Source organism: Branchiostoma lanceolatum, chromosome 6 (assembly GCF_035083965.1).
Source record: "Branchiostoma lanceolatum isolate klBraLanc5 chromosome 6, klBraLanc5.hap2, whole genome shotgun sequence".
NCBI lineage: Eukaryota > Metazoa > Chordata > Leptocardii > Amphioxiformes > Branchiostomatidae > Branchiostoma > Branchiostoma lanceolatum.
Window position 1 is genome coordinate 9,177,788 of NC_089727.1, and position 13,423 is coordinate 9,191,210.

The 13,423-nt window shown below is 41.2% G+C and overlaps 1 protein-coding gene and 1 long non-coding RNA gene across 5 annotated transcripts in view; one reads left to right on the top strand and one right to left on the bottom strand.

The window, feature by feature from the left end:
* The window catches only part of LOC136436447 (uncharacterized), a 98,043-nt gene extending 88,425 nt beyond the window's left edge, over window positions 1-9,618 (top strand). For all 4 annotated transcript variants that reach the window (XR_010756047.1, XR_010756045.1, XM_066430440.1 and 1 more), the window contains 2 exons: window positions 8,272-8,862; window positions 9,036-9,618. Coding sequence is in view for 2 of the 4 variants with exons in the window: in XM_066430439.1 (XP_066286536.1) it covers window positions 8,272-8,458 (187 nt within the window). In the remaining 2 variants the exon portion in view is untranslated. The remainder of the gene's footprint in view (window positions 1-8,271; window positions 8,863-9,035) is intronic.
* LOC136436448 (uncharacterized) lies at window positions 379-1,354 on the bottom strand. The gene is made up of 2 exons (XR_010756048.1): window positions 992-1,354; window positions 379-572 (listed from the first exon to the last, which is right to left on the bottom strand). It is a non-coding gene; the product is annotated as an uncharacterized lncRNA (long non-coding RNA).
* Window positions 9,619-13,423: the final 3,805 nt, after the last annotated feature.

Consider the following 13,423-nt stretch of genomic DNA (forward strand, 5'->3'; position numbering starts at 1 on the left):
GGGGAAGCTGGAAGTCCCAAAAACCACACAAAAATTTCGACAAAGCTACCACTTTCACTTGCATGTTGTGTGATTTAAACAAGTTTATAAGAGAGCCGTCTTCACCAAGCACAAGATCAAGCAACACAACATGATAATGTCCTTGTGTAGTGTATTTATAAGTTAGTTTTCTAAACGATCTGTATTTCTGAGTCACATATTTTTAAAAATCGTGCCTCAATATCCGTTTATAATTTGCTGCAACAATAGTCTGGCGCAACCGAACTGTGGGGAGGGGGGATCTGCATTCATCGCTACCGTCCGGCAAAAACACTTGCGTCAAGCTAGAATACTGACTAGAAAATTGAAGAAGAAATTATCACACTAGAGATTTATGAATTCAAGAAATCCATGTATTTATTCAATATTTACAGGTAGTGTTGCATTTTATTAAAAACAGAATTTGGGAGGTTGGTTCCAACAAATAATTTGATGCGTATTATCTTTATTTATCTTCTACGTTGTATTTTCGGTATCGCTGTATCGTGAGACGTCGCTCTGGTGGTCATGCCCCTTCCACGGAAGTTTGCAATCTGCAAAAAAACACAAAGATCGGGAGTCGATAAGATTGGGAACCTAACAAAGATATGGATGTCAGGACATGTTCCCCTTGCAAGTGCTGGCCATAATAAGATAACAAACGGCTTGGCTGTGCAAACAACCCCCGAAATACGGACATGTACACTTTGTTGGCTCACCGTGCAAGGCCATCCACGGAATTTGTAAAAAATTGAGGAATGTTCTTGCTCAACGATCACAAAAAAATCGCTAGCGATCTGTAGTAAACTGTACAATAATGTAAACAAAAGCGTTCGAAGTTTTTTAAAAAAGCGTTTACTTATACACAAATAATGATGTAACTATGTTTTAGCAGCATAAATCTTTGAATGTTCTTACATGTTTTACAGACAAAAACTTTATGAGATTTCCACGAAAAAGCCTGTAAACTCACCAATCTTTACTCTACAGCGCCCGAACACATATCAAAATGGCCGCCAGCGTCTTCCCCAGAAGCTGCTGCTGTTTGCACACGTCACGTTTGCTTCCCAAATAAGGAAATCCGCGGAAACTACAGGCATCTCGCCCGTAGTTCGGGTAGGTTCGGGCAGTGTTCGGCCAGCATCGGAGCGCGTGACGTCATGATCGGGCTCATTTGCAGTGTTTTGGCGGGAAGACACGAATTGAACGGGGGAGCACAAAGGAGCGCCGCCGGAGGGCGGAAACAATAGATCGCCGCGGGGTTTGGCGGGTCTGTACAATAGCGCGCAGCGGGGGACTGACTCTGTGCTCAGTCCTTCCTATATAATGTCCTTGTATAAACGAAGCTGAGGGTCGGAACTGGGTTGGGAGTAGTCTGAAATCTTATTCTAACTCCAATTCTTTCCTCTGATGATCGCATCCAAGCAGAATATGATTTTTCCGACTTTGATTTTTCAAAATCTATAGTGATATGATTTTCTCTCGCAGACGACTTTCAAAGACTACTTGTAGTAGGCGACCTCACCGACCAACTTGGCTCCCAACCACACTGGCCGCCTTGCTCGCGACTAACTCCCAACCATGGTCGGGAGAAGGTCGGGAGGCCATGGTTGGCCAGATGTGACAGGGCTTGTATAGTGAGCCCCTAGCGTTTATGGTCCTCACGCCTAGCACTACCATACCATACAGGCCGAACTACCTAGCCTGATATCCAATCTTTGCGGGTAGCCTGTGTTACACAAGCTCTCGCTGTCAGGGGCCGATTGGGCCCCCTCCGCCAGGAGCCTGATCAGTGGAAGGGTTACTAAAACGTAGCCTCAACCAGGCCCCGCGGATGGCTGGAAAAATAGTAGAAATTGGCCAAATAGGTCGGCTACGGAGGTAGGGACCATTTGCCATCCAAAAGGTCGCAAACTGTAACTTCTATAGTGGACTTAACTTCTCTGGCATGTTATCCGTCTATTTGGCCAACTTCTACGATTTTTCCAGCGACATGTGGAGCCTGGTAGAGGCTAACTAAAATTATTTGGCCAGGCTACTTTTCTGAGAGAGCGAAAGAGACTCGGCAGCTATGATAGGTTTGAATACCAGGCTACGAACAGGTACGAACAACCTGCCCTGCCTGACGGAAGTCTGTGCGCCCGTGGATTACCTACTAGAGACAGAGGCGGGGCGAAACATTTATCACCCGCCCAGAGAACACTAGCTAATCTGGTCAGGACTGGGGGAAATGTAGGGGGAGGGGGAACACCGTCCGGGATAAAAAAAAACAATAACCTGGGAAGTTGTGAAATGAAATTTAGATGATACAAGCGAAGAACCTACTAGGGAGAATATTTGCAAGGGAAGTTTGGCCACCAGAGGGTTTCATTTGTAAGCGGCGAATTATTGACCTTACTGTGGACTAGCTATACTGGCCAATTATTCCTTTTTTTGCTGAATTCTACAATCCATACGCCCGTAGGAAGGCCTGGTGGAGGTTACAAACTGAAAGAACCACTGAGTCATCAATGTCATTTGAGTGACCAGTTGGGAACTGACCTCTGTTTTGTGGATGTCCACACAGGAAGGGAAGTCATCGACATTTTCTCTAGATGACCAGTCTTGTGGCGGACTTTCTTCCTCACTTCTCAAGTTAATAGTTTTTAGGACATTTGCTATATATGGACGTGCTGTGGCTCAAACATAGGCGTGAGGAACGGAATTGAGGGTTCGTGACTTCTTCTTGAATTGCTGTAATAAACGGGAATTAAAGAGGGAATATTTTGTCTGATGAAAGTATACTGAGGTTCATTTTCCAACAAAACGCATGCACGCCTGAAGGTGTGTGACTACCATATTCAAGTGTTAATCCTTCTGGCATGGAAAACCACGGAATGCGATTTTTCTTCCAAACGTTGTGGAGAAAGGCATTTGGAGATGCACTTTGCACGACTTTCCTCAATCCACCTGGGTTTAAAATGAGTACCTGGCCATGGCTTCTGTTGGCATGGTTGGTGAGGCAAAAGGCGATGGAAGGAGAGGATGGCTGGATGGGCAACACCTTCCAATACCGTGCCTTAGACACAATGAATAACAATCCACTGCACCTACGGTCCACGTATACCTGTATATACTGTACTGGTATACGGTCTATATTAATGTACGCAGTACTTTGATATAGAGTATTCATGTTGAATGGGTTACAATTTTTTTTTTACTACGTTTGATTCAATGTTGTTGTAAGGTACTGCAACATGTAAAGCAAAAGTATACTTAAATGGTGATGTCGGAAAACAGAACGCACGGAAGACTAAAGTACTGCAAACTGTAATTGTATAGAAAAAAAAGTGTCCGATATTTTTACTCATCGACCCTGCCCTTTCACAGTGTGTCAATTCATAGATCTAACACTGTCATTATTAAAACTGATGCAAACGTAATATTATTACTATACTTACGGAAACATCGTTTTGGTACAACTCTATCGATCGCGCGCGAGCTAACTAAAATCCCCTTTCCACTACAGACTGCAACCAAAGATTTTACAGATCGCTCAACGAATTTCATAGACAAATGAATGAATGAAAGACCTTTATTGTACGTTTACGAATTACAAGAACAGATAATAGTGATAAAGCAGAAGTACAATGACTTAAGTATACTAGTATGTACAGGTTCAACTTCTTCTCGCTTCTTAAAGTTGTTAAGTCAGTTGTAAAGTCAAGGAAGTCAGTTGTAAATATACGGACATTTCATTTCATTTATCTATACAGGGCAAATACAACTCAGGCTGCGAAGCCTGTTTTTCAGGTACCACTGATTTAACATATAAAAACACAAACTACAACTAATTACACAGTAACAATAATAATCAATCAATCATAAAAGCCATGCTACATTGAATACAGATTTCAATTTCCGCCGGTATTGCCATTCTTAAAGTTCTTGTAAGTAATAGCAGTTCCTTGTTTCAGTGGTAATGTGTTCCACAACTGAGCCCCATAATGTTGCATACTACTACGGTACGATAATACTTTAGCTGAGGGACAGTGAAGCACGTGGGGGTCGTAATCTCGAATCCGTTTGGCCTCTGTGCGTGTTCGGGTTTATAACACATGATTAATCGAATTTATAGATAAATTTTATGTTTTGTTGTCTTTTAAATAATGATTTTACATCTTGCACAATATGTCACACAAATCCAATTTTGGTCGCTGTACGGTCGCTCACCGATCGCTGTCTAGTAGAAAGGGTGCCTAAAGACGCCCAACATCCCATCACTAACAACATAAGCCTTGTGGAGACCAGCGGGCTTTTCATGGTAAAGTTTGGACGGTCTCCAGTTTTTACATCTGACCTTAGAAATACCAAACAGAGGCCTTACAAAGAAGCCGCTCTCAGATCTAATGATCGTCCCGGGATTTTACAGGTCGTATTTTAACAACTTTGAAACAACGCACCGCTGAAGTCTCGGTCAGGAGTCACGAAATCGTAAATTGTCGCACCACAAAAGAACGCTCCACCTCATTGGCCCGGATGAACGTCGACCGTTAATCTCATAATTGGATTAACCATTCAGCCAATGACTGATTTACCTGTGCTCTTGACATTTAAGGACGGTGAATATATGATGGTGAAAATCAATAGAGAACAATTAACGTCGGTTTTATGAAAAGGATAGACATTAAACAGAGTTAGTTCGACCCATCTTGCCCTGGAGGAAACATACTTCAAAGAGTGCCGACACTTTTGTGCGTTTAGTTATAAGAATCAAAACTTGTATGATTGAATATACAGCGGTGTTAGGCTGCTGTTGGGCTCCATATTTAACAGATGGTTCTTTATTGTGTGTTTTCCGGTAAAGGTATTGCAAATGTCAATCAATTAATCAATTATACACTATCACAAAAGTTTTGTCGTCTAAAAAGTCGTCTAAATCCTCAGGTAACGGCATTGGACCAACCAGTCTATTCATGTACTGTTGTAAATGCATTTAAGTTCGCGTGGTTTTTATTTCGCGGTAGGGAGAAAATGGAGTGTTCGAGGTTGTTATAAGTTCGCGCCACAGTCGTAGATGAGCAAAAAGTTTCGCGGTGGTTTTAAGTTTGCGCTGAAATTTTAGTGAAAGTTCACCGCGAAAACCGTGAACATAAAACTACCGCGAACATTTCTGTATTTACAGTATTTCGTTTTAGAGTGTTCCACAAATAGTATTAACCAGTATTTTGGAAATGAAAAATCGGGACATTTCGGCATGTACATTTTCTTTTACATGTTGATATTGAAATCAAGAAAAAAATGATTTTAAAAACAAAGGAAGAAATAGTTGGTCTCAGATGCTGAATCCGTGGCACAACTATTATGATCTACCAGGACAATAGATATGCTCTGTAAGATACTGTTATACTTTGTGAAGCGCCTTCCTAATGAAAATATTATAATCTCAACGTGAACGCACTAGGAAAAGTTTTAAAGGCCAATTATGTTACATTTTGGTCCCAAAAAATGAAAACATTCTCGAAACCAAAATTTTAATGTGAATGACATGTACAACCTCTTTACAGCATATTTGCATCATTACATCGTATTCAATCTAACTTACTGTGTCAAGAAATGGCATGAAAATTTACTTTCGAAATTGTCCTAATATTACATAATGGGCCTTTAAATAAAAGTAAACAAGAAGAAGAACAACAACAAGAAGTACACACTGAGGGTGGCCTCCGGTGTCATCCATCTCCCTCTATCAGACTGATCCCTCTCCTCCCTCCCTAAGTACGGGGTCCGGCTGGGTCCTAACCGGGCCCAGCTGCAAGGTGGCCGGAGTTTGTTTAGATAGCCCCCGCTTATCTGTGTGGCTGCAGACTGACGGGCTCCCTGCACGGCAACTCACTAATGATGATCTAGTGGCACCACAGCTTCGTTGGAGGGAAATCGTTATTGTGTTGTTGTGTTATGATGTCTGCGGTGTCCTTACAAGACGGTAAGATGGTTCTCTCTCTCTCTCTCTCTGTCTGTCTGTCTCTCTCTCTCTCTCTCTCTCTCTTTCTTTCTTTCTTTCTTTCTTTCTCTCTGTCTCTCTGTCTCTCTCTCTGTGAGGCTGTGTGTTGGTGTGTAAGAGTGTGTTTGTTTGTGTTTGTTTGTGTTTGTGTGTGTGTGTGACTGTCGGTGTGTGTGTCTCTCTCTCTGTGGTGTGGGTATGGTGTGTGTGTGTGTGTGTGTGTGTGTGTCGTGCGCGTGTGTGTATTTGTGTGTGTGTGTGTGTGTGTGCTGTGTGTATATCTCTTTGTGTATGCGCGTATGTGCTTTATTGTACCATATGCATTGAAATCCTACAGCAATACCATTGATTGCAACAAGACCATCAAGAAACATTTTCACCTGTGCGTGTGTATGTGTGTGTGCGCACTTCCATTAGACAAACCCTTTTTAATCTTAACGAAAGTAGCGTTGAGAAATTATAGATTTCAGGGAGTTTTAGTCTGCATAACGCAAACTCCAGCTGTCCGGGGATTTCTGTCCCCTCCCCGGCTATGGGTGGCTATGCGGTTACAGGGCAGTAAGCCGTTACAGGAGCTTGATTGAGGTCAGGCTAAGGGAGTTTGTCTTCATCTAAACCTAGTAGTTGGCACTTGCCATTGATATCTGTTAACGTGTTACTGAAAAAAATACAAACACAGCCACATGTATGGGTCCGACAGAAACAAAACCAATTGCTTTGGACACACTTCAAGCGTTTATCATTCATTTTACTTTACACCTGGTTAATAACATGTTTATTTTCAAGTTCATACTCGTACGCTGATTGCATGCAAGTAGGTGTATTTGGGGAACACGATAGACATAGGAAACATAACATTGACAAGGAGAGTGATTGACATCATTGTAACATGGACTAGTCGAATACTATAGTGTTGGTTATATCTTAGACAAGTGAAGAAAAGCAGTGTGAAAAGGTGTGCCACAAACCACAACAGAGTCACAACGGGAACTAGTCTCATAAGTAACGTCACTAAAACACTAAACCGTATATCCCTCCGCCGAAGTTTGTATCGTGTGATTGATTGATGGCTTGATTGACGTGAAATTGAGGGATCTAACCTGTCAAGATGGCGACAACCGCCTCGGATTTCATTTGGGGGCGATCTTATCTCAGGGGTCGTCCAGAGATGATGGGGAAAACAGAACCCACGTGCTCCTTTCACTCAATTGATCAAGATGGAAGGAGAAGAATGGAAACATTTAGAGTAGAGTAGAGGCTGTAGAGTACTTTAAATCTCCAAACAGATCTATCGGTGGCCATGAGAGTATCTAAATGGCAAAAGCAGCATTATTGGCCACCGAGATCTGCAAGCACTCAAACAGGGAGGAGCATTTATTTTCAAAAATGGTGTCATTGGCCCTCCCGTGGCCAATTATACTGCTTTTGCCCTTTGAATACTATCAATATGATTGCCACCGATAGATCTGCTTGGAGGTTAGAGTAGTGTAGAGTCCACTAGATGGCGGTTGCTGAGCGACCGTACTGTGACCAAAATTGGATTTGTTTTACCTTTGTTTTCGGAAATTTGAATATGATAAAAAGATGTAAAAATACAATTTAAAAGACAACAGAACAAACAAAACTTGAAAAAAAAGTTCTTCATCTATGAAATTCTTTGAGCGATGTGTTAAATCTCAAGTTTGGTCGCCCAGCAGTCGCAGCACGGACGTGGTCCTAAGTGGAAAGGAGGTAATAGCTAGAACACTTTAGCCATGGAGAGTTAGTGTTTCGCTGAATTTTAAATGTAGAATTGTAGATTAAGCCTCGTTCGAATTGACAAGTCAAATCTTTGAGGTTGCCGTGGCTTTTTTTCAACAGGTTAAAAGACCAAACTTGTGAATATGGGAAATATCTACCGCCATAACTGTTACATAGTCAGAGTGTAAATTTCAAAACCTACGGTTAAAACATATATTTACGATCTTGGGTGTCGTTGGTTGTTTTACTGACGCTTTTTCGTTTGTTACTGTAAAGTAGATATCCTTATTTTCAAACGAAAAAAAGCGAAATGATGGTTACGTTTAAAGGTACACTTTGTAAGATATACTGAATGAAAGATTGGAGCGATCATTGATTTTAAAACGTCTTTTTCGTCCGATGTGTTGTTGGTTATCAATTTCATTTCCTTACTGAAATACGCTGTGCATTTTATACATTTCGTTCTCGTTTCCTGTGATATTGAGTAAATGTTTTTAGACATTTATAATCAACTGTGTCGTTTCTTTCAGGACTAGTTTCTACACCTTTTTGAAAGCACAACCGTCAACGATACACAGCGGAAAACACATGGGAGCTGTGCGAAGAATTGGGCGGCAAAGGTCTTCCCATGCACCGAGGACTGAAGTCAAGATCAGCGGTGTGAGGATGAAGCCAGGTTTCGGTCTCATAGCTATGTGGAATGGTCATGACTCATGAAATAAACATCGTGTAATGTTCATTTTCATTTGTGTTGCACTAGACTATACCAAGTATTGCAGGACACATGTTAGATTAGGTACTCGACTAATCGTTCATACGAAAGTAAAACCAATGTTCACTAGTATTCAATAGTAAGATATAAAGCCCAAAACGTCAAAACATTTACCTGTTATGAATTATCATTGTCAAAAAAACACAGAAATAAGCGATATCTAAATATAGTCGGTAACATTTACATATTCTAACTTTTTTCAATGAAATTTTCTCCGTACATTACTGAGGATTGCTTAAATGCAAGAATCACCGTGACATTGTGTCCTTATTGTATCCGTTCTTACATAGTATACACGGATATCACCTTTATATTACCGATGATTAAAGATTCTAGAAACTCCATATTGGTGAAAACCTAGCCTCTACCAGGCTCCGCGGGATGGCTGGAAAAATAGTAGAAATTGGCCGTAATAGAGTGAATAGTATGCCAAGGGAGTTAGCTAACTCCCTTGGCATACTATTCACTCTATTACGGCCAATTTCTACTATTTTTCCAGCCATCCCGCGGAGCCTGGTAGAGGCTAGTGAAAACCATCATGTCCAAGCTCTGTGTGCAATAAAGCAAAAAAACGTGATAGTCTGTTCATTCGACCTTACTATGGATAACGAAATTGATTTATAACGGAGGACTTTCATGTCAACCGTGAAGCATTTATAAATGGTTCCCACAAAATAAAAAAAAAGGATAGAATCCCTAGAGTTTGTTTCAATTTGTGGTGGCGAAATTCCTGACATATCTTCCCCCTAATGTTGAAATTTTTCCCTGGCCATTAACAGGTATGGGAGCTTATGTCAGGGCGCAATTTACAAACTAATTATGTTTTCTGGAGATACCAGACGCCACGCGGTATTTCCACCATCTGTCGACCTGTCTGGTTCGAAAAAGAAAAGTTTAATACTATTCACAGTACCATTATGTATTTGTTTTATTTCTTTTAATGACATTTCATGTTCTAATGTATATAGGTTGTATGTATGTATGTATGTGTTGTTTCTTAGAATCTATTGATAATTCTAGTTTTTTTTCTCAAAATTGTCTTATTTGTAATAAATCTACGACTTACGTTTTTACTCCTTTTGTTGTGCTGTATTTCAAAACTGAACGATTTTGTCGTGCTTTTCTTTCTCAGCGTTTTACAAAGTAGAGTAGATTTTGTCTTCCTTCCCAAGGGGTTGAGCGTCTTCTAAAATAATTTTAGTTTTCTTTGCTCGAAATTGTCTTAACTGTAAGACATCTACGACTTACGTTTTTACTCTTTCTGCTTGATGTATTTCAAAATTGTAACATTTTTGTCGTGCGTTTTTTCTACCAACATTTTTTCTTACCTTCCCAAGGGGTTGTGCGTCTAAAGCTGTGCCGTAAATCACGGAGGGCGTGTTATCGGGTGAGGGGCGGCGGTGGCGTCGGGCCGTCCGGCCGGCTTCCCTCCCCGTCTGTCCCCGCTGACAGCTCACCGTAAACAAACAGGCGACACGAGGAAACAATGCCGTAATGGGGCGGATATATACAACACACCATTAGCATGGGAATGGGTTCTACGCAAAATTCAAGCAGATGTCAGGATTGGAAATCGTTTTTTTTTCTGACACGCAAACATTGTCGAAAAAGTTAGCCTTAAATGAGGGCCTGCAGATTTCTTGGAGCGGCGACGTTTATTTTTTTTGGGAAGCGCTGATACCAGGTACTGCTGGCTTATAGGGAGTTTCGTGGCAGAGGTGATCCTCCCAAAAATAGGCGCCGCCGCTCCAAGAAGTCTGCGAAGTAGGCTATTACAGGCCCACTTTGGAGGCTAACTTTGGTACAATGTTTGCGCATCAGAAAAAAAAGCATAGGACTGCAAGCGGATCTTCAATTGGTAAGGAAAGTATCCATGGGTCGGCACAGTACTTCTGTTGACCAACTGATACTGTTTCGGTCTGTGGATACTGTCTTGCGAACGGAAAATCTTTTTGGATGCTAAACTTGTCTAGCTTTGTTGCTCCAAGGGTGTGGTCGGAGACAGTACTTCGAAAATGCTGCCATTTTTACCCTAACATCTGCTTAGATTTATGACTAACTTAGTATGTAAGTCTATGTGTAACTATATGACCCGCTAATTCCTCTGAGAAAGTATGCACCATATCTGGCCAATTGTATTTTGTTTAAACAATTCAGTGCGTTTGGTGTGAGCTATGTATTTTGTAGAAACTCTACTTTGACGAACAAGCAAAACGGAGTGATATAGACCACATCCTGAAAAGGAAAACGCCTTTGTTAAGCATAACCACCCTTGGACTCTTTTTTTAACGTTGCATTTCTGTTCAAAGTCTTCCACTTTATCTTCATTACATGTTGGACACCTATTGAAGCATCTAGAAACGGAAAGGCACTATCCACATATTGAAGAAAAAAGAACACTATCGAGTTGATAAAAACGACATGATAATCCCTGCTTTGTTAACATGCTGTATCACTGCTCAGATGAGTGCAGCAGTAGTCTTTTCTGTTCATTTACCAACGGCCATACGATAAGGATCGGATACACTGTTGACGGTTCATGCTCAAAGGCCATTTACCTATACCCCACCCCCTTCACGTCAATCACCATTTGTTACGTAATTCAATTACTGTACGACACATGTCTATGTGTTAGTGGTACGATATTGTTACAGATACACAAATCGTTTTAAATATAGAGATAGACTAACAACACTTCACTTCATGTTCTACAGTAGTTCTTGTTGTTTGTGAAGAAAGTATATCCATTAAGATCATAATTACGTTTTGTCCTTGACTTTTAATAACCTTGTGAAGGGTTGAAGACGAACAAAAGCCGCTATCGTAACCGCCATCTCGGTTCCCACACACTTCAGTATGATCGCATCTACATAAGCAGGGGGAATCGGAAGCGATCTGGCCGCATCATATACACTTGGATGCGTTCACCTTGCAAATGATAGCTCTTCAGAGAGGAGACCAGTTAACAAGTTATTATGCTCGTTTTATCTAACGTGAGGTGTGTTCTTGTGTCAGAGTTATCGCAAGTTTTGCGTTTATTGGAATGCCTACAAATTCTACCCCATAACAGCAACAATACCCTTATCAAATTGCTATCATTGTTCAATTGCAAATTTTACGCGACATTAACTCGTTCGAAATTAACGGTATATCAACAATGTTTACACTTTGCAGCCACTAATGCTCAGATAATCGTTGCTCAGAGAAAGTAAAACATAAAATGAAGCCGACGAAAAAACGGAAGAACCGAGTTTTTGTTCCATATGAACCATAGAAACACATCTAATGTTTTTTTAGTCTCTAGAACAATTATTCTATTTTATTTTCATTCACTTATATTCATTAATATTCGGAAAAAAAGCAACATGCGCTTAGAAAACCCCCACTTCTACACGGAATGCATTATGTTTACAACAAAAAGAAATACAGTATCATAAAACAAGATTGAGGACTACAACTCTAGCAAAACAATAAAGGCAAAGCTACTGAGTTCATGTAGCTCTTGAGCAGGTGGTTGCCTGCCCCCCTCCCCCTTCTCAACTCTATATACACTAACACACACAGGCTTTGGCTAGAGTAAATAATGGCTAAGCCTCGGTAACAAGATTTCCTCTTCTATCGTCTATCATCGCATGGGGAGACAGTAAAGATAACGGTGGCACGAAGAAAATTTCATGCTTGGAATTTCTGTGTCCCGTTCCTGCACTGCGGCGTTTTCGGTGTTGAAATATAGGGGGCGCTTCGAGAAAGGCGCTGAACTTTAGAACTACAGTATATTGTAAGACAAATTATTTTACGCGGTGCATACAAACTTAGGGATGCTCAGTTCATCTATCGATTGATCAATGGATGGACCAATACATAAACTGATGGACCAATACACCCATGGCTTTGTTCTAGAGGAAACATTTGAAAGGAAAATTGTGCTGGTTTAACACAGAAATCTAACATCGACCAAGCTTACTTTATATCTAAAAGTAGAGATTTTCAAGCACATTATCTGTATATTATTTGACTTATTTTTCTAAGGCAGCGGAAGGATTCCAATACGGAAAAGGGTGGGATCTTTCGTCTTCCGCTGTCTCAGAAAAAAACAGTCAAGCCCAATAAGTTGAACTTAAAGTGAGCACTTAGACTAGAGTAGACACATGTTAAACTCTACTACATTATTTGTCTTTCATTTTCTTTCAATTGGCCCACTGACACGAATTTGCAATAAACGTATTTATTATCGACGTACTTGCTATCGCACAACCACCTATCAGATGTAGTCTCTACCGGACTAATCACGCCGGCTATAGGGAGAATATTTGCCTGGAAAGTTTGGCCAACATAGGTTTAATTTGGTAGGTGGGCTGACTCTCCTGGCCAATTATTACCCTTTTGCCGAATTCTACAATCCGTACCCTCGTGGGAAGGCATCACGGTGAAGTCTATATCCCACGCCTTGCAGTAAACGTTAGGACCCGCAGAAGAAATCTAGCCTCTATCAGGCCCCGAGGATGGCCGGGAAAATAGTAGAAATTGGCCAAAATAGAGTGAGTAGTATGCGAAGGGAGTCGACTGCGGAGAGAGGGTCCAATATGCCATGTCTAGAGATCGCAAACTATAACTTCTACTTCTAAAGCGGGCTAACTTCTCTGGCATGTTATCCGTCTATTTGGTCAATTTCATGTTTTTCCAGCGACCTGTGGATCATGGCGCCTGGTAGAGGCTAGAAGAAATCCCCTGACACTCCAGAGTCGTCCCAATTAGACCCTGAGACACCCCAAGTGATAATGTGTCTCCTTTAAGCTGGGCTAATTTGGACGTTAATGCTTCTCCGAGACTTTCGGCTCAACGTTACCTCTCCCGTAATCCTACAGCAAGACGTCTGCTCTACTTCTCACGACTCAAGTTCGGACGCGTCC